This window comes from Anastrepha obliqua, chromosome 4 (assembly GCF_027943255.1).
Source record: "Anastrepha obliqua isolate idAnaObli1 chromosome 4, idAnaObli1_1.0, whole genome shotgun sequence".
NCBI classification, from domain to species: Eukaryota; Metazoa; Arthropoda; class Insecta; order Diptera; family Tephritidae; genus Anastrepha; species Anastrepha obliqua.
Window position 1 is genome coordinate 93,461,816 of NC_072895.1, and position 27,571 is coordinate 93,489,386.

A 27,571-nucleotide genomic window follows, 5' to 3' on the forward strand; every position below is an offset into this window, starting at 1 on the left:
AACGATACTGGCAATGGTTATATGTATATAGGTCATGGTCATGATGAAGATAAAAGTACTTGAAATGGTATAAGCGATCCTAATGGTAAGGGCAATTGTAATGGTAAAGGTATTGGAATGGTAATGGTATTGCTCGTGGTCATGGTCGTGATAATGCTACTGATAATATTTATGGTAACGCTGTCCTGGTACCTTTGTAATTTTGATCACAATTCATTTCGATTCGTTCATAGATTATTTCACATATTTTAAAACCACTTAAGATCGCATTATCAATGATTTGAAGCCTTGGAATGGTTATGCACTTCTCTGAAGTTATTTATCTCTCCCTCAAATAAACGTAAATAATCGAAAAAGTTCTCTCTCGATGAACAAAACTAACACTTTATAAGACCCTCATAATACCCGTATGTTGCATATGTCTGGACGATGACAACATCCGATGAGACGTCACTTGGAGTGTTTGAGAGAAAGATTCTACGGATGATTTTTGGGCCTTGGCACATTGGCGACGGCGAGTATCGCAGGCAATGGAACAATGAGCTGTATGAGTTTTACAACGACAAAGACTTAGCGCAGCGAATAAAAATCTAGCAGCTTCGTTGGAAAAAGGAATGACTGGCGCGCTTTGTTAAAGTCGGCCAAAATCGAGTAAATGGTTATTGCGCCGATCAAGAAGAAGAAAAAGATGGCGAAACTCAAATGTATGGCTTGAAAAACTTCATAGGAGTGTATCCCTCTTCCAACTTTTCCATCCATTTTCCAGCATTCGCTAATGCCCAGTTGTAAGTCTTACATACTGCCCAACTGAAAATAAAAGATCGACTCGCAGCCGTGAAATACGGGTAATGATCCCCAATGACTGGGAGAAATTCAATGTCCCTGGCTATTTTTTAGTACCTCTCTCAGAGCTAAGACAATAACCGGTATTTGATGCTTAATCGGCGCCCTGGTGCCAAAGTCTTTGGTATAAACTTTCAGCGCTTGGACGTGCTCCTGAGAGCTTAACTAATTCCAAATGGGACAGCAGCGTGCATTTCGCATCCTCCCTAACTCTCGCGCTCTACTATAACTCCGTTTTCTTATTAATAACACGTTTAGATTTAGTAACAATATTTTCCTATCAATATACATATTTAAACTATACAAATAGATTTCATCAAAACTGTTCTAACATAATTACATGCATACGTAAATGCAAAATCATCAAAAACTTTTTACCTCACAAACCCTTCACTAATTTCCCAAATATGTCCACACTCCAACCGTGGTGCTTATTTCATTGATTTCCTCGTTAAATTTATTGCGCGAATGGATTGTGTGGCTGGGCACCAGGTATATCAAGATTACCGCCCGAGGTCTGATAGGTGCCGTAGCTGTTGCCAGTGCCACCATTTGGATTCATCTCGTTCAGACGCGCATTGGAAAGCGCGCGCGGTATCGGATTACTGGGCACACCATGTGGCGCCAGATGTGAGGTCTCCTCCGCCACCTGTAAATATATAATATTAGTATTTCAATATACTTAGTACCTTTCTTGGCGCTATCCAAAAGCTTACCTGACGTGGATCCTCCGTTGGTGGCAGTTCCGAGATGAAGCCCTGATCTTTGCGATAGAAGTTCACAAAGATGAAAATACCTAAGACCACGAGGCAAACCAAGCCATAGCCGCGGAATGTTTTCGTAGTACCGTAGTATGTGACAAACATACCGCCAATGATCGCACCACAACCGCGTCCCAGTCCGTGGTGTATGCCCTGTAAGACGCCCTGTGCTGAGGCTCTGAGATGTTTGGGTGTATTGTGCGCAATATATGAACAGGAGGCGGCCCATACGGCGGCATGCGTGATGCCCTGCATCAGTTCGAATGGCAGTACCATCCATGGGTTGGTCGTATATGAAATATATAAGAAGCGTAGCACATTGCCCATCAATCCCAGGCACAACACTTTAATGTGACCGATTTGCGTGATGAAACGGAAGCTGTAGAAGTAAGCAAAAATCTCGGATACGTGATTAATCACCGAAGCAACTCCGAAGAGCGTTGGTGTGCCACCGTAATCTTGCAGATGCCAGAAAAGGAAGGTGAAAATCAAGCCAATGCCAAAGCCCATGAACCAGGCCACGAATAGGAAGGAAATGGTTTTAATATCCTTAAAATGTGTCAACACAGTCAGCCACTCGGGCATTTCCTTAGTGGTTTGAGCAAATATTTTCGACTGTGCACCGACAGCAGCCTGTGGTGCCTTACCCACCACTGCCGAACCACTACCAACCGCCAACGAAGGCAGATTCAGCTGCGCGGCCAGCTCGGCCATAGACTCATCTTCTGCTTGTTTATTGGCCGCAATATCTGGATTCTCAGCGGGCTGTTGCTCCATATCGATTGGATCATATTTGAATGTAATCTTTGCCGCCGAAGCGATGGCACAAGACATCAGCACCGAGAAGATGGCAAAGCAGATATTATAATTTTTTTCCATATGTCCAGCACCACAAGGGTGATGCGAGAAGCGTGTAGAATGATCGAGCACTATACCGACAACAAACATGGAAATACCCCAGCCGAGTGAGCCGAACATGCGCTGATGGCCATATTTATCCGCGTCGTCGCCAAGCAAAGTTATGACCGCTGAATCGGCAAGTGTAATGGCGGGAGCGCTAAAGAACTCGCCTATCAAAATGACAAGCAAAAGCAGAAAGAAGGCTTTTTGGATGTCCTGTTTGGAGAAATAAAGAAATAATTTCATAACAAAAATGCGGACATTGCAGGACTCACCGGTGTACGGTAGACCATGGAGGAGAAGATCGGGCTGACATAGTCCTGATGTTGTTTGTGATCGTAGTTACTAACAAAATTGATGTGGATGGGTGAGATGCCGGCGTCGATGCGGGGTATCAAAGAACGCTTGCGTCTTAAACGAGAAGGAAAAATAAAATAAATGGTAATAGCAAACACTACAGCATTGGCTCTTCAAAAGAACATAAATCCATAGTGTAACGTACTTCAACAAGCCGCCTGAACTCACCTAATATGCGAGTCCTCCTCCATTTTAATAGCGGGCATCGCGGCAGCACCACGTAAAGCTGCGGGCGTATCGAAACTCTCAGTGCTTTCTTTATTCATATCGGCCATATCATAAGCGGAGAGGTCACGTTTGGTGCGCGTTAAAGTCAAAACGAAATCGGTTTCATTCTTACGTTCGATGCAATTTACAGCTTCTGGTTTAATGAAACTCAAGGGAATTGTAAACAGCACCCAGCAAGCGAGTGAGGCCAAAAGCAATTTCTTGCCCTGACGACAACTGTAAAAGAAAAAACAAATATAAAGCAAGGGATAAGGGCGAAATGAGCCAGCCCCTCTTACTCTAAGTACTTACCGATCAGCGTACGAGCCCCAGAAGGGCGCCGATAAGAACTCCACAAATGGACGCATACCAATCAATATGCCACATTGGCCCGGATTCATGCCCATCTGTTTAAAGTATACGCCCATCAGCGGGAAGAGCGAACCAAAAGCTGCGAAGAAGAAGAAATAGAAAGCCTTCACCGGTATGAGTTCGTGTTCAGTGGGACCGAAAAGCATTTCGATAATATCGGCATGACCGCGTATTTTGTGCGTTGATTCCTTGGCCTCGGGATAGCTGCACAAAGGAAAATATGATTAAATATATTTATTAAGAATATCTTTAACTGCTCAGAATGCACTTACAGCGTTGGATCCACTTCACCAGTGGCTTCCACATCAACACGCGGACGTGCTGCCATGCCATATGGTTGCTGTGGTACTGCACCTAAACCAGCATTCGGCATGGCTTGGCCACCATAGCCACCACTTTGGTCATAACCGCCACCGCTTTGGTCATAACCTCCACCTGTTTGATCGTAACCGCCCATCTGTTGGCCATAACCACCGCCGCCGCCGTAGCTGGATTGCTGTTCATAGCCACCGCCTCCGCCACCACCAGCAAATGGATTGGGCGTGCCACCATACTGAGCCATGCCTATGTAACTTTTATTTGGATCCCCACTATCTGTTGTAGACAGTTGCAATTTTTGGTATGCAAACTCGAATTTCTAACGTAACAATAGCGCTATTGTCCTTGTGTTTTTTTCTTGTTTTTGTTTTAAATATGGTTCGTTGTTCTTGTGTTTTTTTTCTGCGTATTCTTTCGTGCGGTTCTTTTATTTTGTCGCCTCCTAGTCCTTACAAAGTTCTCGTTCGTTGGCCTCACTTAATCTCGCCTGCTAATGATGCTTACGGCTCGTTAACTTTCTTTCCTCTTACTCCCTTCTATTTTTTAATTAAACCTTTTGGATTTTCGTTTAAGCGTTAGCGTTGCACTTTCATTGTTCACGTCTTTTTTCATTAATAATCATTCATGAACTCATTGCTCCTACGAGTAATATTCTGCTTTGTTATCTGAAAAGAAATGAATATAAAAGGGAAAATTAAACTTGGTTTGAAAAATGCCATCGAGGAGCAGATGCAATGCGCTGGTGAATAAAAATTTTGAGCAGACTTCGGAAAATCTTGATAGTATTTTTTATTATTCCCTATATTTTGATATATTGAAAGATGATAAGGATTATAAAATTGCTTAAATATCCTGCTGCAATATTTGATTTAAAATCTCAGAAGTAGTGGAAGTGAGGAAGCATAAAATTATTGTTAGTGTCACTAAGAAATTCTGAACGGCTTGCGGCAGCTATTCAAATTTGAATTAGAAATTTTGTAGCAATTTTAAATGTAGGTGCATCAAATCGTCTTTTAAGTGTTAAATGCAACTTTTTTTGAATCTCCAGCTTACAGGTGAAAGTAAAAAAAGTAAACCACAATATTCAATTGCCCAATTGGAGTCTGGAAGACAACTTTAATTGGCCCCAACTGCAGCCATCGGATGTAGAGAGCTCAGTGGATAGTCGATTAGCGCGCAACAACCTTTACTATCTAACCCCAGTAATCAAGCTTTATACGCTCTAAGTTGCCCCAGTGGCTCATTTACAATAAAAATATATTTTCTTTAAATTTTTTTTATACAGTGCATATCCAAATGATTAGGTTCGCCACATATTGATAAGTTTTGCCTACATATTTTGTTTTTTTACAGATTAATTTTATTTACATTTTTTAAATATTTCATTCCACTTTACTCCATTTTATATATTTCACAGAGAAATCTGTAAATAGCTGTCTGAACAGTATCAACTGTTTTTGGCACTTAAAGACGACCTGATACCCATGGTATTGGAGGAAAGCAAATTTGATGTCAGAGTGTGAGCATGGAGCAAACCAGAATGCATTCAGGGTGGTTTGAAATAAGGCCTGCAGTCGGATGGTGCTTAAACGATAGTAAAGGGTTTTTCAATAAGGGCGGGTAGATGTTGAAATGGAATAAAACAAGCTGTGTGTGAGTTATTGACAAAATAATTTTTTTATTTGAAAGACGCATATATGCCATTAAGTGTGGAATATGACATCATTCAAATGTCCGCCTCGGCTTCTTACGGTGGAACGGATCCGAGTGGTCCAATTTTCAATGACTCTTAGGCATAGATCCGGCTGAATTTGAGCGATGGCCTGTGTTATGTTTATTTGCATAGACCTGAGACTTCAAGAAACCCCACAGGAAAAAGTCTAGTGGGGTCAAATCGCATGACCTTGGTGGCCAATTCACATCACCCCTGCGAGAGATAACCTTACCCTCAAATCGTTCATGCAGAATGTCAATCGTGGCGTTTGCTGTGTGGCACGTAGCGCCGTCGTGCTGGAACCACATGTCGTCTAGGTCCATATGGTTCAATATGGGCCATAAGAAATTGGTTATCATCGTTGTGTAGCGCTCGCTGTTGACGGTGACTGCCTCACCAACGTCGTTTTCAAAAAAGTACGGACCAATGACGCCGCCGGCCTAAAATCCACACCGGTAACTTTTTGAGGATGCATTATCACCTGGTGAACCTCGTGTGGATTGGTGTCGTCCCATATACGGCAATTTTGTTTGTTAACACAGCCATTCATCCAAAAATGCGCCTCGTCACTAAAGATGATTTTTCGCCCAAAACTGGGGTTCTCTTCCAAACGATTCGAAGCCCAGTCAGCGAACAAACGGCGTTGTCTATGGTCATCAACTTTGAGCTCCTGGGTCAGTTGGATCTTGTACGGGTGTAGGCCCAAGTCCCGACGCAAAATTCGCCAAGTTGAAGTCTGCGAAAGGCCAAGTTCTTGTGCACGGCGAGGAATAGACTGCCTCGGGTTCTGCTGTACACTTTCATGGACCGCGGCAATGTTCTCGGCTGATCTTGCGTTCCTTGAACGTACGGGTGTTGGCTGATTGTTTACGGACCCGGTCGCCTCAAATTTGGCCACCAAACGTTGAAGAGTCAACTTTAAAGGGCCACCACGTCTACCGAAAAATTGGCGCAATGCGCGCAACGTTTGCGTTAATGAACACTCATTTTGATAATAAAGTTGTATCATTTCAACATGCTGTTCAATCGTGTAACTTGCCATGATGATTTGGCATAAACAACTGAATAATAAAAAAAAAATTTGACAGATGTCACCAAAACAAAATGGCTGCCACAGGGCGCCAAAATCGACCCGCGCCAATTGAAAAACCCTTTAGTAAGTATCACTATGCTATGGGGGAAATGGCAACTGTTTTCCAAACGGAAATTTTTGCCATCCTGAAAGTAGCCGAATGGATAATCGAGAGGAGATGGAGCGGGAAACCGATTGGAGTTTTCAGTGACAGTCAGGCTGCGCTGAAGACCCTGGGGAACGCGAAGCAAACCTCAAATATTGTTCAAGAATGTAAGAAGAAGCTTAATTCTGTCGCAAGACAAAACAGGCTTGTACTTATATGGGTTCCAGGACACTCCGGTGTTCAAGGAAACGAAATTGCCGACGAATTTGCCAACCGTGAATCAGCGGTTCCCCCACAAGGGCCAGAGCCAATAATCATAATCAGTTTTGCAGGAATCACGAAGTGGATCAGCGATTATGTATGCAATTTACATAAAGAGCGATGGTCCGATCTAGAACGCTGCAGAACTGCAAGTGTTTTGTGACAAGTCCGAACAGAAAACTGTCAAACTTTCTACAAAAACTTGGAAGGAAAGACGTTCGGTTGATGGTCGGTATTATTACAGAACACAACCCATGGGGTCAGCATATGACCACCATTGGAATCATTGAGGACCCAATGTGCCTGTCATGCTTGGAGGAGGCGGATAGCACTGAGCATTTTCTCTGTGAGTGTCCTGCCTTTGCTAGGAGGCAAAGGAGTTTTGGATTCCGATGTCGTGAGAATGAGTAATATTCGTTCTCTAAAACTGGAGGATATTTACAGATTTGCCAAAGAATCTAGAAAATTCTCACAGGTCCAACTACCTTTATCTCTGTCTCTATTCTTTTCTATCTCTTTCTCTGATACTTTTCTCCTTCCCTCCTTGACTATCTACCCTTTTTCCAGAGCTCTTAGCCTGAGGGTTTTAGGAGTCAGGAACTACCACCCAAGTCAACTGATTGTTTTTCTGTTTCTAATCTGTGATTAACATTCCAACCAAAATTGTGTTATCATTGCCTGACATTTGCGTAAATCTACCTCTACTACATGCAATCAATTTTTTACAGTTTTAAAAATTGGTTATGGATTTGCAACAACGAGTTTGCATTAGAAATGGATTCAGCGGTGCGAAAACCATAGAAATTTTAGGAAACTGTTTCAATAACGATATTCTCACGAAAACAGACTTATACGAGTGCCTTGCCACGCTCCACAAGAGATCGGAAGTCCATCGCGGACGGCAGACGTAGTGGCAGGCCGTCGACATCGAAAACTAATGAAAACATCAGTAAAGTGAAGAAAAGTTAAGCAATACCCGCAAATTAACCATCAGTGACTAGCAAAGGCTTGAGCATTGTTTATGGATCCGTTAAGGACATTTTCGTTAATGATTTGGGCTTGCGCCGTATTGCTGCAAAGTTAGTTCCAAAGTCCCGAATTTCATGCGAAAAAACCGAATCTTTTGATATCACCAAAGACATGATTTCAAAGGCTGAATCCGACAATCCAGACATCAGGCGAGTGAGTGGAGAGCTACGAATGAACAAACAACGACGCTCTCAGTCAAAAAACAAAGCGATGCTCACGGTTTTTATGGATTACAACGAATTTTTGCCAGAAACGGACTATATTTGGACGTTATGAGACGTTTACGTGAAGCAATTCGCCAAAACATAAAGGATTTGTGGGAAAACAACTACTGGATTTTGCATCATAATAACTTCGCACAGTGCCATCATTATCCGTGAATTTTCGACCAAGAACAAAACGAATACTATCCAACAGCCATCGAATTCACCTGATAAGGCTCCAGCTCGATTTTCTTCTTTTCTTTGTTTTATCGAACCAAAAACCACTACCAGCAACACGTCTTAGCAATCGAAGGCAAGTAATGGAAAAATCGAAGACAGTTCTGATGGCTATGCCGAAAATAACGTTCCAGAAATGTTTCGAGAGCTGATCAAACGCGGCTATAAGTAGGTGGCAATTAATTGCAAGTACTTTGAAGGCGTTAATATCACTTTTGACGAATAAGCTTGTATTTTGAGTTTTCTGAATATATTCCGGGAACTTTTTTGTCAAGATGTTATTACATTCATTTGAAAATCGATCGTAGCATCTCCACGTATATGTAACAGTATTTGTAAGCGGATACACGGATTTTCTCACTGGTTTGCTGTACGTATTTGGATGTAACTTGAAAAATTATTGGAATTCCATTATGAAGCTTTCAGGGATTACTGAGCATAGTCTTAAATAGTAACGAAAAAAAAATCAGAAAAAACCTGAATATGGTGTTTTTCAAAAATGACAAACAAATTTTTTCAAAAATTTTCAACAAAAAAATAAAAAATTTAATAAAACTCAAAATTATTACATTTACCAGAAAAAGTAGAAAAAAAACCTTAGTGATTTTCATAAATGACAAACAAACAAATTTTTTCAAAAATTTTCAACAAAAAAATAAAAAAGCATAGATGTTGTTGTTGTTGTTGTTGAAGTGGTTGAGTATTTCCACTGAAATACTACCACCGTCCTCGTGTGATCATGCCTTCTTTTTTTCCAAGCATAGCAGCAAATTCTTCATCTCGATGTCTGAGATCTCATTAATTTGCTACAAGAAAGGCTTACCAAAGGAGCGGAGTCATGCCCTAGACTTTCCTTCGCTCCTTCCGTTTGAGAGCTTTTGCAGATAGGATTGAAGGGTAGATTGAGTCTAGCTGCATGATCCCCTACTTTCCAATGGCCTGTAAGGTTTGCAGTGATGCATGAGATGTTTGGCCGAGGACATCCTAACAGATCATTCGTCCTTTGGATTTTGTATGACGGCCATATGTTTTTTGTTGTAGTACATGTAGCTAGTTGCTTCCATCTTCTTTCGGCTAAAGCATGATAGTGTGAAGCGATGGATGCTTTTAAATGCATTGAGTGGGGTGGAGACTACCACCGCCTCTGCTATTTCTAGTGCCGAACCTTTACTTGCTAGCTCATCCGCTATCTCATTACCTCGCACGTTCCTGTGACCGCGAACCCATATCAGAGAGATTTCAAACCAATAACTAAGCATTTCCAGCTCCTCTCTACACTGTAAGACTAGTTTGGATGAAATGGAGTTGGAGTCTAAGGCCTTTATAGCTGCTTGACTGTCTGAGAAGATAACTACTCTTGCACCAACTTCCTTGTAGAGTTTAGTGATTTGCATGCTTCTTGGCCTGGAACACGCTGGCATAGTCAGAAAGACGAATTGACTGAGATAGGTTGAGTGGCTCCGAATGGAAGCCAGCTCCCACACCACAGTTCATCTTAGAACCATCGGTATAGATTTCGATATCGTATCTTCCAATCACCTTGCATGATGGAAGACACATAGTGGCACTAAGTTAAAGTAATTTAAACAAAATTTTACAATTTAGAAACCAAATAAATAGAAAAACGTTAAATCAGCTGCCCTAATTTTACTATCTGTTCATTTTTTATTTAAAAAAATTATTATTTTATAATATTAAAATAAATTGTATGCTATGTCAAAACTGGTATTTACCTGTACTTATAATCGAAATACTTAAATCTATCTATATATATAAATGTGAAAATCTGTCCCTATATTCGCTTAAAACTCGAGAACGGCTGAACGGATTTATCTTATCTTGGTCTTGAATTATTCGTGGAGGTCTAGGGAAGGTTTAAAAGGTGAGAAAAATTCGAATAATTGCCGGGAAAATGGTCAAAATGTGGACCCGGGTAACCTTTGGTTGTGTATGTACAATATGGGTATCAAATGAAAGCTGTAGATAAGTACTTTAATACGGGGTCATTTTCATACCTATTGATCACTAAGGTCTCGAAATATATGCCAAAACGTGGACCCGCCGTGTCTTTGCACCGAATTAAACCAAACTTACACACATTGTTAAGGAGGTATTGAAGATGGTTTCCGTATAGTTTGGATACCTATTGGTAGATACGGTCTCGAGATATAGGTCAAAACGTGGACCCGGGTAACATGGGGATGTGTATGTACAATATGGGTATCAAATGGAAGCTGTTGGTGAATGCTTTAGAGTATTTCCATCCGCTCCGTGACTAGGGTCTCGAGATAGAGACCAAAACGTGGACCCTAGAATATGTTTGTACAATATGGATATCCAATGAAAGCTGTGGTTAAGTGCTTTAATACGGGTTAATTTTCATACCTATTGATGACTAGGGTCTCGAAATATATGCCAAAACGTGGACCCGCCGTGTCTTTAAACCGAATTAAACCAAACTTACACACATTGTTAAGTAGGTATTGAAGATCGTTTCCGTATAGTTTGAATACCTATTGGTAGATAGGGTCTCGAGATATAGGTCAAAACGTGGACCCGGGTAACCTTCGAACGTATATGTACAATATGGGTAGCAAATGGAAGCTGTTAATGATTTCTATAGTATAGACATTTTTCATACCGTTCCGTGACTAGGGTCTCGAGATATAGGTCAAAACGTGAACCCGGGTAACCTTTGGTTGTGTAAGTACAATATGGGTATCAAATGAAAGCTGTTGATAAGTGCTTTAATATGGGGTAATTTTCATACTTATTGATGACTAGGGTCTCGAAATATATGCCAAAACGTGGATCCACCGTGTATTTGCCTAGCGAATCGGGCCGGGTTTGCTAGTTTTTAATAAAAATATACATCTTGTAAGTAGGGTTTTCCAATAACAAGTGTTATTGGTGAATGGATTGCGCTATCGAGAGATGATAAACGATTTTTTATGGCCGGAATTGGATGGTATTGATGTGGACAACGTTTATTTTCAACAAGACACCGCTACGTGCCACACAAGTAACGAAAACATTAATATTTTACGGGGAAAGTTTTCGGACCGTGTTATCTCCCGAAACGGTGATCACAATTGGCCACCGAGATCTTGTAATTTAACACCGTGTGACTTTTGTCTTTGGAGCCACGTGAAAGAGAAGATCTACGCCAACAGCCCAGAGTCGATTCAAGACCTCAAAGATGGAGTTCGTGCATCATGAGTTCATGCCACAGGGCAAAATGGTCAATAAGAAATATTGCCTGCACGTTGTGTGCAATTTGCGCGAAGCAATCCGTCAGAAACGCCCGGATTTGTGGAAGAACAAAAATTGGCTCTTTCGTCACGATAACGCCCCTGCTCACACATCGTTGCTTGTGCGCGACTTTTTGGCCAAAAACAACGCACTAATGATGCCACAGCCACCGTATTCCCCAGAACTGGCCCCCCTGTGACTTTTTCTTATTTCCGAAACTGAAAAGGCCCATGAAAGGACGACGCTACGCTACGATTGACGAGATAAAGACGACATGGAAGGAAGAGCTGAACAAGATAAAAAAAAAATGATTTTTGAAGTGCTTCGAAGATTGGAAAAAGCGATGACACAAGTGATTAATATCTCATAGGGATTACTTTGAAGGGGACAAAATAGATATTAATGGATAAATAAATAATTTTTGAAAAAACACAAAATTCGCGATACTTTTTGAACACACCTCGTAGGGCAGCCACTTTGCAATTCGGTTATGGAAAATCTCATGAAAAGGATATTGTCCTGTAAGCGTGGTCGTGGTGGTCATTTACCTGATGTTATTTTCCACTATTAACGGCATACCTTCTTTCCTCTTTACAATGAAATAACCATCCGCTCATTTATATTGAAAAGTAGCATTTTTCTTTGAATATCAAAATACACCTCTTATTAGAAAACCTTTTATGAAACCGGTAGATAGGATTTTATTCAAGAAAATATAACATAATATTGTAATAAACTATTATTATTATTATTATTATTATTATTATTATTATTATTAAATTTGTTTAATAACAAGTTATACAAATATAAGAATGCAGCAGCACTAGTAGCATGGGCCATCGGCTGTGAATAATAATAAACATTTTCCTCAACTCTCAAATAATTCATAAATATCTTCAAGCTAAATTCGATGATCTCCACTTCATGCGAATGGCGTAGAATACTCTTTTAGCTGCTTTTGCACTGTAGCTTCCATGGTCGCGATATTTTTGGTATTTCAATCAGCGCATTATTTCACAGACACCGGAACATTTAAGAGCGCATATACTGACTCGAATATTTGTGTGTTTCCTTTCTGTTAGGAGAATTAGTCACTATGATCGACCTTAATGACTTAAGAGTTAGAAGTAACGTGTCAGAATTTCGGTAGTAATTTTAAATAATTTAGAAATTTTGTTTGTTCGTAAAATTCAGATTATACAAAAAAATTAGATGCATTTCTTTCCATATACAAAACTAAACGCATTGGAGAAACTTCTATAATAATTTGAGAGCACGAAATTCCGTATAATTAGCTAAATTTTTTCTTTTTTGTTTAGCTAAAAATTAGTTATGGTGGAAAACTCTTTACCGAGCTTCAAATTCATAAAATCACGCGGTTGAAATAATTTCTAATATTCACACATTTGTAGTCAGCGTCTTCTAAAGGGCGGTTAAATTTTAAGGGCCGACGTTGAATGTGAACCACACCTAAGCGTCAAGCTTTTTTCTGGATTTATTTCTGGATAACATTCCTCAATTTCAGACTAACTCAATTTGATCCATGGAAAGGTACACTATCGAGCAACGCGTTAAAGTTATTAGGCTTATTATGAAAACGGGCTTTCAAATCAAAATGCATATCAAAGAAAGTCATCTTCAGTGATGAGGCACACTTTCACCTCAGTCAATCAAATCGTCAATATGCAGAATTGCCGCATTTGGGCGAATGATAATCCAAGAGTGATTGCCGGAAAACCAATGCACATACAAAGAGTGACTGTTTAGTGCGGTTTATGGGCCGGCGGCATCATTGGGCCGTATTTTTTCCAAAATGAGGCCGGTCAGGCAAGTACTGTGAATAGTGTTCGCTATCGTGAGATGATAACGAACTTTGTGGAAGATATGGATGTGGACGATATGTGGTTTCAACAGGACGGTGCCACTTCTCACACAGCTAACGAAACAAAAGCTCTTTTGCACGAAAAATTTGATGGCCGAATAATCTCACGTCGCGGCGATGTCAATTGGCCGCCAAGATCATGTGATTTGACACCGTTGGACTTCTTTCTTTGGGGTTATTTGAAAGAAAAGGTGTACGTCGATAAGCCAGCAACAATTCAAGAGCACAGGTACATTAGCGTCATCGAAAATTTGGGCCATCCGATGGAGGTGTGCCGCCGAGACCGCGGCGGTCATTTGGCCGATATTTTATTCCGTGCATAATTGAGCTATGCCAATATTATCATAATAAAGGAAAATGATAATAATTTTTTTAAAAAATTGTATTTTGTTCAAAATCAATACCGGCCCTTGAAACTTAACCACCCTTTATAAGTGAATTCAACTTGGCCTTTTTGTAAGTAATTCATTTACTTTTCTAACTTATTATATCCGAATTTGTTATTTTTCTTCGCTATCTGCACACCGCAGCATTTGCGAAGCACAACTTTTGCCAAAGTTAAAGTGATATTATTAGCAGCTTAGGGAGCGGAGGGAAGAGAACCTTTACGGTAGCTTCCAGTAGTTGTTTAGAATTACTTTCGCTCTAATTCATGAGTTATAATTTATCGTATGGCACGACATTTATGATATTCAACCACATATTTTGCTGTATTTGACTATAAAATTTCTTTGTTAAACATTTGCTTTTCGTTGAGCGCTACTTTGAGGTGAACACTTTTCTGTGAAATACTTAAATACCGCAATTTCGCTGCTCATACTCCAGCAGCATTCTTCTAATTTCCTTCTACACTATTTCTCTTTGTACGAATTTCATATATTTATTTCAATGCTTACAATCGTGTGCACTGAAAACAGTATGACATTGTTTATTTTTAGACGGAAAAGTATAACTCAGAATACCCTTTGCAAATGTCAACCAGCTGTCGTCTCTATATGGAGGTGAGTAGCTGCCATTTTATATTTTGCTTACCACTATATTCCGCTCTCTCCTATCGACCAACTATGCATATATGTATTTCTTTAAAGAGTAAGAGCAAATCTGTGTCACTGTGTGACGTTGGCAAACAAGCATGCGTTCATTGATGTGGGCGCCTGTTGGTATGCTACAATGCTCACACCACATATAGCGGAATTGAGTGTTTGCTTTTGTACGAGTTATTGAATTTTGTTTGTGTTTGTATATTAAAAAAAAAAAATTAAGAAAAATTGTATCAGCGTACACTTTGGAATGCTATATATTTTCAATTTGAATATTTATTATTTCACTCTGCGTTTCTTATGTCCATTAAAATTTGTATTCGTATAACATTTTTATTTTCATTATGCACAGCAAATAGTAAACGGCACTAACAATTTGATAATTTTTCTTCCTTCATATTTTTTGTAAAACACTTGAAAAGCTCTCCTTGCTGACATTAATTTGTGGTATTTCCACTTATCTACAACAAAAACCATTGATAAAGATGCGCAATATATGCCAAGAGCACGAGCAAGAAGAGGAAGAGCAGCAGCCAGTATATGATAATTGAAGGACAACGTATGATGGCTACAAGGCTAGAGACAATAAAAGACATACGCAATAAATTTGTGGTTAGCTGCATGAGCAAAATACAAATTGGTTTAATTCCATGTCTGTGTACTTGTGCAAGTGGCAAGAAATGAGCAATAAATATTTCGAATTTAAAGATTTTTAGACCCAACATTGAGTGCTTAAGAAATTTTAAGTGCATTTGAATGGGTTACTTAGACAAGCTCACTCATTAAAGAGCTCACTCGGAGACTAGAAAACTGCGATGGAAAATAAAACATGAATATTTTTTCGAAACAAGTTGAAGATGAGACCAGAACAGCTACTAAGAGCGTATGCGCTATTAAAATAATCTAGAAACCGCAGAGTCTTGTATTCACTTAGACAATACTAGGCAAACGAAGAATGCGAGACCTACTAAGGATCTCAAACACGAGTATATCGTTTCTCAAGTGAGAGCTTATGCGGTCTGGACGATTAGCAATAAAGCTGCCAGGTTTGGAGACTCACGTAAACGTTTTTGTTGGAGTTTTTTTTAGATGAGGAAAATGGGAATTCATTCAGCATCTCTTGTATGAATGCACTGCGCTTTGCAAAATGATTTTAAGATTTCTGGGCAATCACTTCTTGAAAAAATATGGAGAGTTGGAGCATAATCTCGTAGAAGAGCAGATTAGGTGCGCCAAAAGGGCTGTCGCCCCAGTAAACTAGTCCTGTCTAGTGAACAGTATATCAGTATAGTGATGATGTGAAGACATAAGGGATATGAGTAAGCCAGTATTCCCTGGGAACGCTTCTCTACCCACGAGTGAACTCTCGGTAAGAGCAGCCCGTCCAATCTAACTTAACCGATTTCCAAAATCCATAAACAAGGCGTTTATGAAAGTAAATCTTTGACCGAAAATTAAATAGCCTATGATGGGAATGTTTAATTTAAACGAACCGCGCACGTGGGAACCAGTCCCATTTTTTTTTTCTTATGTTGGTAGTACTGTAAGACACACATCTGACACTTTTCAACGCCATCGGATCGTTTGAGAGATGCTGTACGTCGCAAACGGCTGGAAATGTGGGCAAACAATTCTTTTTTTGCATGATGATAACGCACCATCAAATCGAGCCCAAATTGTGCTGGATTATTTGACCAAACCCCAAGTAAATACCATCGTATTCACCTGATTTGGCCCCGTGCGACTTCTTTTTGTTTCTCAAGCTGAAGTTACCATTTCGTGGACAGAGGAGATCAAAGTTAATGGGGCGATACAGCTGAAGGCCATCCCTTCGTCGGCCTACCTGAGGTGCACAGCTCAATATTTTATGCATTTTAAAAAGGAAGTGCCTAAGAATCTCAGCTTATTTGCTTACCCAGTTGACTTAGAAATTGAATGGAAATGACCATCCTTTTCTTTATGAATTCTCAGTTTGTGCATTGGAGAAGGCAGCTGGGATGTGAAATGTCAAATTTATTTTAAAATCACTATTTTGAACTCTCGCAAGCTGATTGGTCGCCTTGAAACTGCCACTTTATATCAAAAGTGTTCAACAAAGTTTTAAAAAAACAGTAGATTGGATCAACTTAAAAAAAATTAGTTTAGATTGTTGCCTCCAGAGAGTAGTTAGTAGTTACTCTTTGAAGGCAACTTTGGACATGCATTTTAAGGTCGTTTGTTATTTTATATTTACTTTATTAAATCAAATATGGCAAACATTTTTCTTAGGCACCACCGGCTTCTTAATCTACCTTAGCACCACTACTTGGCTATGCACTCGATGGTACCTAATCCACCTTAGGATTGCCGCTACTTGACTCTAACCCATTCTGCACTTTTGGGAGACTTTTGTCAATGCTAATATATTATCAAATCGATACTGTCACTAAGTTCTTAGTTTTACGATTTTATGAAAAATTGATGCCTCTAAATTATTTTTAAATCACGTTGGTCTCTCACACTACATTATGATAAATTAAATTTTGCTGTTAATTTGTGTTAAACGCAGCTTTTGAACATTGAGCACCGCAAAAATTTGCAAAGGTGTCATATTTCACTTCTCCATTATTCACAATTAAATTTATTTATTTTTTTTTTTGTCAATAGCAAACATTCAAAATGTCGCTGATTCTTTGTCACATTTTTATTCCCATTTCATTTTCATTAACTGTTTTTAACCTCAGCGCCAGGTTAGCTGAGTTTCATATTTCATTTGAGTGTCAGTGTCGCCATTTAGCATTTTTCTATGTCAATGCGCATTACTCACACACACACACACTCAAATGCTTTACATTTACGCCTACATATCTATTAAGTATGCCCACATACATACTCGCATATGTAAGGTCACACGCAAATATATACAGATGTGGGCAACTAAATAGGGAAACATATTTTTAATTTTCCTTCATATGACAGTACAGTTTTTCTATTATACATATTGAAAGCCTTTTGTCTGGCAAGCAATCAAACTAGTAACATTTTGAGTGTATTTTTGCGTGCATTTGACATCTTACTAAAAGATTTTCAGCTGAACATCAAAATAGCTTCAAATCGATTTGGTTGGAAATTTACATTTTAGGTCAAATCAAATTCATTATCCATGAAGTGCAAGACATATAATGCAATTCAATGCAAGTTTATACAAAATTAAACGCATTCACTTTCAATGAGGCAGTCTCAAATGTCTTTCTAGCTGTTCCACGGGCTGCTCATTCAAAACTCAACAGCAAATGCCATTACGCCAAATTCACACTATAAAGCCATGTATCTAAATTTTAGTCCGACTCTGTATGTATGCTCCATATATGTATACATATGTAGTTATATGCCCGCAAATATTCTTAAGTACTCGCACTTGTGTGCCATGGCGTATGTGCATTTTGCACTCTTTACTTTTCACAATTACCCATATTACTCATACGACATGCACAACCCGCTTCGGGTGTAATTCTTTTGAGGGTTTATTGCTCTGTTTATTTTTTATTGCTTTCTTTGCATATTTCTAGGCAGCAATTGTGCACTTATTAGAAATTTTGTACGTACAGCTCAGCGCTTGAGTTCATACAACTGCGCATACATAAATTTGTGTAAGAGAAATAATTTTCTTATCAGACTATTTACTTAAAAAATGTGAATATTCAAAAATTTTTAAGTATATCAGTTAGAGTGAGCTTTAATAAAAACTTATTATTCCATGAAGACGACAAGTCTACAACAATTTAAGTGGCTCAAGCGGCTTGCGGTGCGGCAAATACAATATTATCAGGTATAGGCTTACCCACAAACACAATTTTTTGGCGCAAAAACGGCCGCATTGAGTTGGCAATTTACATATATTTTAGGAGTACTTAGTAACTTAACAAAATCAAAATTATTAGCACAATCAAATATGTCGCATGTCGCATGCCCATAAATTGAGTAGAGTACACTGAATAATATTGAAGGGAATTTTGGATATATTTTTAGAATAATAAGTATGCATGAATAAATTTAGATCTTTTTGCTTCATTTTTCAGTAATAATTTTATTCTAGATACTTACTAATACCTGCTAACTACCCTCAATATAATTTTCTTATTTTAAATCAAACTCGATTTTATGCCCCTTGCATTCTTGCTCGAATACCTGACAGCAACGAGGTAATGAAAGTGTCATACTTCTCTTTTATCAGATCACAGGAGAACAGTAGTTGGCAAAGTATAAGACCGGCTTTCTCAAAAATCATCTGGTGAAACAGATGCTAAATAGCCCGCGTGACATTATTGAAACTCCATTTTTATGTAACGAAATTATTATTATTATAATATTATTAGAAGGCCATTACGCACTGCGACCAGAGCTGATCTATTGTGAAAGGCCTATTTTGTAACCCTAGAGTTTTAGGCTTTTTAGAAAGTTTAGCACAAATTTGGGTTTGTTGTTCCAAAGATTGCATGGAGATACTACGATACCACCAAGGTGGTGGAGTCTTTGTCTGCCCAACGCAGGACATTCACAAAGCACATGTTCTGAGCTTTCTATGTCCATTTCGCAAAAGCGGCAGACATTGGTCTCGGATAGACCAATATTGTTTAGATGGTACCTCAGGCTGCAGGGACCTGTAAGGTATCCGGTTAAAAGACGCAGATCTACTCTATTTAGTGAGAGAAGTTTGTCAGATATTCCTTTGTTGGGACTTAGGAATAGTTTGGCTTGACGCTGACCGGCACAGTTTAGCCAGTGTGCGGCAAGTTTTCTTTCCTCCCATTTCCTAAGGAATTCATTAATGTGGCCTTTTGTCAGTCCACAGAAAGGCTCAGGACCAGTAAGTTGCATATTTGCTCCTTGTTTTGCAAGGTCGTCAGCCATTTCATTTCCCACGTGTCCTTCATGTCCCAGAATCCAACATAGTGTTACTGTGTTGAGGTTTCCTAACGTGTTTAGGAGGTTTAGGCAATCGTTTACCAATTTAGAGGTGATGGTTGTTGATAGAAGGGCTTTTAAAGCCGCTTGGCTATCTGAAAGTATGTAGATGTGAGTACCTCTCATTTTCCTTCTAAGGCATTCTCTCACACATATTTCAATGGCATGTATTTCTGCCTGGAATATTGTTGGGTAGTATCCCATCGGAATCGATTTTTTGAATTTGGGCCCATTGATTCCTGCCCCTGTTCTACAATTTTCCAATTTGGACCCATCAGTAAACCATAGCTGGGAGCCAGGCCCTGAGTGTGAAATCCTAGGTTATTCAGTTTGTGGAGAAGTTCATCTATGACTAGAGTCCACAGAAGAGGAGAGAGTACGCCACCTTGAGGGCAACCTCTTGTGGCTTTAATAGATTTGATTGTTCCTCCTAGTTCGGTGCTGATCGTCCTAGATTTCAGCATGAATATGTAACGAAATACAAACAAGCAATCAGTCTTCTAGTAAAGTATTGGGCATGGGAATAAGTTTCCGCCCTCGTGAAAGAGGTGTCGCTGCTGATACTATTTTTGCGTTCGCTCTAGTAAAATATCGGTGATTTGAAGGTGTATATGTGAGGTCTCAATCGCAGTAGTTGACATTCGTTTGAAGCGTAAATATCCTGTTTTATATGACTTATAATATCTTGTGTCGACCCGAAAAAACAGCATTTGCGGGAAGTCATGCTTCATTATTAGCTTTTAAAGAAATGTGCAGCTGAAACGTGTTGTATATTGATCAATATTTACGGTAGTCACGCGCCATCAAATACAACTTGTAAATAGTGGTTTCAACGCTTGCAAAGTGGCAATGGCAATTTCGCCGTGAGGCGATGGATGAACACACATGTCGAACCCTTGATGATATGTCTAAAGAGTTGGATGTTGACAAATCAACCGTCGGTAAACGTTTGCACGTGATGAGAATGTTCCAGAAAGCAGGTAGCTGGGTGCCACATCAATTGAAGGAGAGGGATATCGAGAGACGTTTGGTGGCGGGTTAGGGTTAGGTTAGGTGAAGTGGCTGTCTTACGACGCACCTAGGCCAGTTAGAGGCCCCTTGTGATACCACCGGAACTGTCCTATCCTACTCAACTTGGTCCTCTCTAAACCATTGTGTGGCCTTTAAAAAGCTAGCTATACTAGATAGTTTGAGATTTGCAACATCTGCAATGCTGTCCAGAAAAGGGAAACCGAGCAATCTCCACCGCCTTCTACACAGAGCCATGCACCCGCATAGTAGGTGTTCGATTGTCTCTACCTCCTCTATATCTTGACAGCTTCTACAGTAGTCATTAGATGGTGCCCCTAATCTACTGGCATGTCTTCCTATTAGACAGCGCCCAGATAGGACACCTACTACACTCCTTAGATCCCTCCTGCCTAACTTAAGTAGACTCTTAGTGCGACCCATGTTCCATTCGGGCCACGCTAGCCTACTTATAGCGCAGGTGTTTAACTGCCTCCAGTTGGAGTTAGCAGCACTAATGGTGTATCTGTCTATCAAAAGTTTACATGTTGCCAAGGGCATAGGTATGTCAAGCCTGTCCTGACTAATTTGGAGCGAGGAGCCTAATCTAGCTAACTCATCTGCCTTACAGTTACCTATAATGTTACTGTGTCCCGGCACCCAGAGTAGATTAATAGAAAAGTACTGTGCAAGTGTTGTTAATAATTTGTAACACTCCTTTACTGTCTTAGACGAGTGTTTGCTTGATAGAAGCGATTTCAGAGCTGCCTGACTATCGGAATAAATGAAGATATCTCTAACAGTGACTACGCTTTTATTTAGCATTAAAAGGCTTTCTGAGATTGCCAGGATTTCGGCCTGGAATACGCTACAACGATCAGGTAAGCGAAAGGATAAATTGGCGAAAATAGTTTCCGAATATACACCACCTCCCACTTGATCATTGAGTTTTGAGCCGTCCGTATATATACTAACCCCGTTTTCGTTGTTTGTTAACCCATTCACCCAGTCCTCTCTGGATGGAAAATGGACTGTATAAGGCCTGTCTAGGTATGTATTCACCGAGTCACAAAAGTCGGTGGTATTAGGAATACCTGGAAACATCCCAAGTATGCGCGAGTGTCCCCATTTGTTTGTCTTGAGCATCGATGATTCCCTCAATCTTAGAGCCGCTTTGGCGGCCAGTTGTCTACAATATAGGTCAATTGGTAGTAGATGCAACATAACGCTTAGAGCCGAAGTTGGCGTTGTTTTGAGCGCCCCAGTAATACTGAGGCTTGCCACCCTCTGAATACTATCTAGTTGCTTAATGGAAGTTTTCTTATCAAGGGATGGCCACCAGACCAGGACTCCGTAGGTCATAATTGGTCTGACAATGGCCGTATATAGCCAGTGAACTGTTTTGGGGGCTAATCCCCATTTTAAGCCTACAGTTCTCTTACAGGAATAAAGCGCCGTAGCAGCCTTCTTTATTCTTTCCTGAACATTCAGCTTCCATGAAAGTTTCCTGTCAAGGGTTAAACCTAAGTACCTGGCCTTTTCACCGACCAGCAAAAGAGTTCCGTTGAGTGTCAGAGGCCGACAGTCGGGAATTTTATATTTCCTTGTAAACAACACTAGTTCCGTTTTGGCCGCATTCAGGCCACAACCTTGATTCTCCTCTCCTCCAGATCCAACAACAACTTGTTCATTGCTAGATTCCACAGAAGAGGAGAAAGTACCCCGCCTTGAGGAGTACCTCTACAGACAGATCTGCGCATCACCGAAGAGCCCAACGTCGAATTCACGAACCTGCTCGTAAGCAACTGCTCAATGAAATTCACAAAGGTGCCGGAAATGCGCAGGTCTGACAGCGTGTTCGTTATGACCTTAGGCAGGATATTGTTAAAAGCTCCTTCGATATCTAAAAAGGCTGCCAGTGAATAATCTTTAACTTCAAATGAGCTTTCAATTGATGTGACCAGTGAGTTTAGGGCCGTCTCTGTAGATTTTCCTTTACAGTAGGCATGTTGCGATTTGGACATACGTGATTGGGGTATGCTGTTCCTGATAACCGAGTCAATCAGCTTTTCTAATGTTTTCAGTAGAAAAGATGATAGACTAATCGGTCTGAAGTCCTTAGGTTTGGTATGCGAGCTTCTGCCTGCCTTCGGGATAAAGATGACCTTAACCTCCCTCCATGCTGAGGGAATGTGATTTAACTGAAGAGTACTTTTGAAAATGGTTACTAACCACCTTGTGATATGAGCCAGAGGCTGCTGAAGTTGTGCCGGTATTATCCCATCAGGGCCTGGCGATTTATACGGCTTAAAATTTCCTATAGCCCAAGTAATATTAGTTCCATTGATTATGTCTGAGATATCTGAGCTAATCTCAAATTCTGATACTCTGGGATTGCAAGGTGGCGGGTTAGATGTTTGTCTCTAGCGATGAAAAATGGATCTATTATGATAACCATAAGCACCGAAAAGCATGTCAGGTGCACTAGGTCCCCCGACATCGAACAAGAAATATTCATGCTTCAAAGGTTACATTATGCATCTGGTGGGATCAAAAGTGTGTCATCTATTATGAACTCTTTAAAGCATCTAAAACCATCACTGGCAATCATTACCGATTGCAGCTAATACGTCTAAATCGAGCTCTCAAAGAAAAGCGGCCGAAATGGGACGGTAGACATGACAAACTGTTTTTGCTGCATGACAACGCCAGGCCACATGTTGCTAAATCGATCCACAAATATTTCGAGGGATTGAATTGGGAAATCTTGCCCCACTCGCCGTACTCCCCAGACATTGCACCTTTGGATTACCATCTGTTCCGATCAATGCAGTCAGGCCTTATTGTAGAGCGGGTCACTTCTTATGAGAGCATCGCAAGCTGGCTCAGTGAATGGATCAAGTCAAAATATCTCGATTTTTTCGTCAGAGGAATCCGTATGCTGCCTGAAAGATGGAGTGAAGTTGTAGCTTCCAATGGCACATACTTCACATAATATAATTAATGAACCAAGAATTATTTTCCAAGGCAGCACAAAACTTAGGTAGTGGGGGTGCACAAATGTTGACCAGAGAAGCGGCTATTCTGCGGTAAGGAAGCCACAATCCTGCTGTTGAACCAAAATCCTGTTGTTTGCGATAAAATTACGACAAAATCCTGTAGTTTGAGACGAAATTAGTACAGAGCCAAAATCCTTAAGGAATTCCAAAATCCTGTAGCTACAGACGAAACGCTGACAAAAAATATCAGTTAATTTATTCCAATTTTGACCAACCAGACAAACAGAGAGCCTGCTTATTTCTACGAATGGGCTTTTCATAATTCACATAGCAATGATTTTCCGCATGCAACTGGTTCCAAACAGTTTTGTAGCTCATTTTCACTTCTTGAGTAATGGAATAACTGCTCACTTGCTGATCCGACTCAATAATGGTTATGATTTTATCGACATTTTCGATGATGGGTCTTCAAGAACGTAGCTTTCCTTCGACGACTATATTATTAGAATGGAATCATTGGAGCCACGGCTTTGCTGTGTGCCTATTGGCCTGTTGATTGACCTTCACTGGATCAGCCTACTCAACTTTTCACATTGCCCATAGTAGTACTGAGGAATGTATTGGATTTATTCTTGCATTATTGGGCCCTGTAACACACAACTGGCTTCATCAAACAAGTCTCATCTTGGATCATTTAACGTCAGAATAGCACTTTAAAATTGTGGAAATTTATAGTACTTTGAAAAAAATAAATATGTTCGCGAAGTTCTCAGAGCACTGGCGACATCTTCGGTCTTTATATCTTTCGAAATGAGGTAGGATCTGCCGTTATGATGAGTGACAAACGCTTTCGAGCCATGTTGACTGATCTTTGACTGATTTTTGTATCCAAAAATTAATCTGCTAAATATCGACGGCATTTAATATAATTACAACAGGATGGAGCAACTTGCCATACAGCATGCTGAACAATCGATTTATTGCAATATTCAAGCCACCATGACAGCTATATGGGTGATTTATTAGAAAAAATACTAAAAAATTGGGCTGTCTGAATGTGTCACCTGACTCGTAGCTGCGACGGACATATGCCAGATATTATATTCAAAAAATAAATACCATGAAATTATCTACCAGATTATAATAAAAAATTAATTCCAACAATATTTTTTTAAGCGTTCAAGCTTTTAAAAAACACCCTTTAGAATGACTCGATGCAATGTATTATAAATATTTCGATATATGGCTCACTAAAGGCATCTAGCGGAATATATTCAACGCTTTTTATTTCACTTAATATTTTTTGATAGATTTAAGTCCATTACCAATGAGCTGGCTGAACATTATAAGGCCTTTTTTTTGCTCCCGGTCAGAGATTCTCTATTTGTGAAATTTTTAAAATAATTCTCGAAAGGGGTGCTTAAAATGCTCCCAACGACACTAAGCTCCTGTTAGTTTTTATTATATGCAGCCATATCTGAGTGACTCGCTATTATGTGATTTCTTTGAGCAGATATAACGGAAGAGCCCTGAGGCTGAAAAATTGAATCGATCTGGATTCATAAGAGCTAATTTAAATAGATTTTCTTGGATAGAGAAGCAAAATTTTAAACTACTCTTTAATAGTTTTTCACGCTTAGGTACTTCACTTTTCAGTAATAGTTTTTCTATGCCTGTAATAATAATTTTACCTGTAATAATTTGAGTATATCAAAAGAAGACAAGGCAGACATATTTTAACTCCTACAATGAAATATCGTATTAAGGGGGAACGCCACCGTGGGGGGTCAAAAAATAGTCGATTTTTTGGGATTTTTTGTTTTTTGTAAGTAGGAATGATTATTCGAGGATCAGACAAAAGGCAATTTATTACATAAGAAAAATATTGCAAATTGAGAAATTTATGTGAATAAACAGAACGAGGTAAAAAAAAATGACGTCATCTGGTGGCAGCGATACAGCAATAAATAATCATCTGATATCAAAAAACCGAAAATTTTATTAATCTACACAATAGTGGCTATCGTTGTACGTAGTCGTTTTTTTCACAAAATCGTGATGATTTCGATGTGTGTTTTTCACCATTTTTTTGATTTTCAACAGGCCCAAAAAAATAGTTATTCTCAAAATTTTGAAAATCGGCTGCGTACAACGATAGCCAATGCGATAACAAAAACTTTGAAAAAAAGAAAATTAAAATCGGGTCATTAGTCTTCGCGAAATCGTTGCCACCGAATCAAAAAAAGTCGTTTTGAGAAATAAGCGTTTAAAGTTTTCAGTGCGTATTCAATAGTTCTCCATGCAGTTACATCTATCTTGAATATCTCAGTCAATTTTTAAGATTTTAAGCTAATAATTTTTTTCATATTTTTGAATTTTTATACTTTCAGAATTTTCACAGTGGCGTTCCCCCTTAAATTTGGAAAATGTGGCGAGCTCAAAGTTCAGCAGTCAGTTGATGTACATTTTCCACAGCCCTTTACTGCTATAAAAAAATGAGAGCCAAGATCTCTGAATTTCAGAGAACCGAAATCAGAATGGATGATAAGTGTTCGAATGCTTAGGTGATTGCACCTATTTAAAGTCCATGCAGCTACCTGAGAAACGATTCAAAGTTGTGTTGTGTCTGCCCGCATGAGCCCTGAATGGACAATGTATAGTTAAAGCCTCCACTGCTATCGGAAGTTGCAGCTATGTTAGCCTCAAACGCTCCTTCGAACGCCTCCGAATGAGCCCTACTCGGAAAATCATGCTTTAGAAGCTACACTAATAAAAAAAATTCTCATTAAATTCAAGCTTTACTCAAATTGTCAATTCATTTTCGAGATTTCTCTAGTAGCTTCTTAACAGAAAATCAAAACTATGCAGTTAAAAATAATATAATATTTTACATGAAAACGATAGTTACAAGTACGAGAGACGGAAACTACATCTCTGGAGAGCAATAAAACTTAGTAAAATAAAATTTCTCAATTGCACATTTACGCAATACACTTTGCTATAATAAATTAACCTCCTGCAAAAATACGTTTCGCTGAAAAGTTTTTGGTCATTACTTGAAAGAAAACGATTTTGGGTGATTGCCAAAAAATCTAACCACAAAAAGATACAAAAATTTACATATCTGGGTTAGTTAAGCAAGTAAAGCAAATTTACGTTTACTTTCATCTCCTGCCTTTAGCCTCTTGCCTCCTGCCTTTTGCCTCTTGTCATCTACTCTTACTCACTCACAACGCCAAAACCAAAGCCAAAGCCAAAAATATGCGTACGCGAAATTATGTTAAGCATTTGAGCCAAAAGAAGTTGGTAAGCAGTTATACTCATCCATACACACTTTATACTCATACAAGTGCAGGTATATGTGTTTCTCTGTATGTGTGTGCTTACGAAGAGGCGCAGGCTGCAGGCGCAATGCCATTTGTGATTTTTATATAATCTTGCCAATATTGAAAATGCCTCCCCCCTCCGCTAAATCGAGTATCTCTTCTCGTCCTTCTGTACTCGTTGGTTTCTTTCAAAAATCGAAAATGTTCAAGAATCGCACACCTCCTCACTGTTGTAGCAACGAGCTGGGCAACAGCGAGAAATTTGTTATCATAACATTTGTTGTTGGTGTTTAGAAATTTTACAAAAACAGATTTTTCTGTTATAAATATTTTTGTGCTTTATGCTGTTTTTCATTTCAAACGGTATGTTGTTGCTATTTTTAAATCCTTAATTTTGTTATTTTTGCTTTTTTTCTAATACTTTTTGTTATTGTGTTTGCATCATCGCTTTTTATTCGTCTGCTGACAGTTTTATCCAATCAAATACTGCTTTTAAAATTATCACCGTGATTTTTGTTGTTTTTTTCTTGCTTTTAGCGATTTTATTTGTTCTCCTTCGAACACCTTCAAACAATTCTGGATTTAATGCTCACATTCAAGGTGGAAAAAGTAGTAGATGTAGATGATGCGTGTGTGTGTGTGTGCTGTTTGTATGTATACTCACATGCCTCTTCCAATTGTCTGCTTGAGAACCACAAGAAAAAATTTGTTGGCATTTACAAAACGCAGAAATATTTTTC

General features: G+C 39.3%; 1 protein-coding gene across 1 annotated transcript; it reads right to left on the reverse strand.

The window, feature by feature from the left end:
* LOC129246148 (major facilitator superfamily domain-containing protein 6) lies at window positions 1-27,571 on the reverse strand. Its single transcript, XM_054884718.1, has 7 exons — window positions 27,496-27,571; window positions 3,713-4,423; window positions 3,381-3,644; window positions 3,030-3,305; window positions 2,780-2,915; window positions 1,560-2,720; window positions 1-1,492 (listed from the first exon to the last, which is right to left on the reverse strand). The coding sequence occupies exons 2-7, from the start codon at window positions 4,000-4,002 to the stop codon at window positions 1,301-1,303; spliced, it is 2,319 nt and encodes a 772-aa protein (XP_054740693.1). The 5' UTR covers window positions 4,003-4,423; window positions 27,496-27,571; the 3' UTR covers window positions 1-1,300.

What these genes read in the sequence shown, in the direction of transcription:
- LOC129246148 (XM_054884718.1), bottom strand. Translation starts at nt 4,002, where the DNA reads ATGGCTCAGTATGGTGGCACGCCCAATCCATTTGCTGGTGGTGGCGGA. An exon ending in GAGGAGGACTCGCATATTAG is followed by an intron (nt 2,916 to 3,029) that starts GTGAGTTCAGGC and finishes TTCTCGTTTAAG; the next exon opens with ACGCAAGCGTTCTTTGATAC. An exon ending in CAACGGAGGATCCACGTCAG is followed by an intron (nt 1,493 to 1,559) that starts GTAAGCTTTTGG and finishes ATATATTTACAG; the next exon opens with GTGGCGGAGGAGACCTCACA.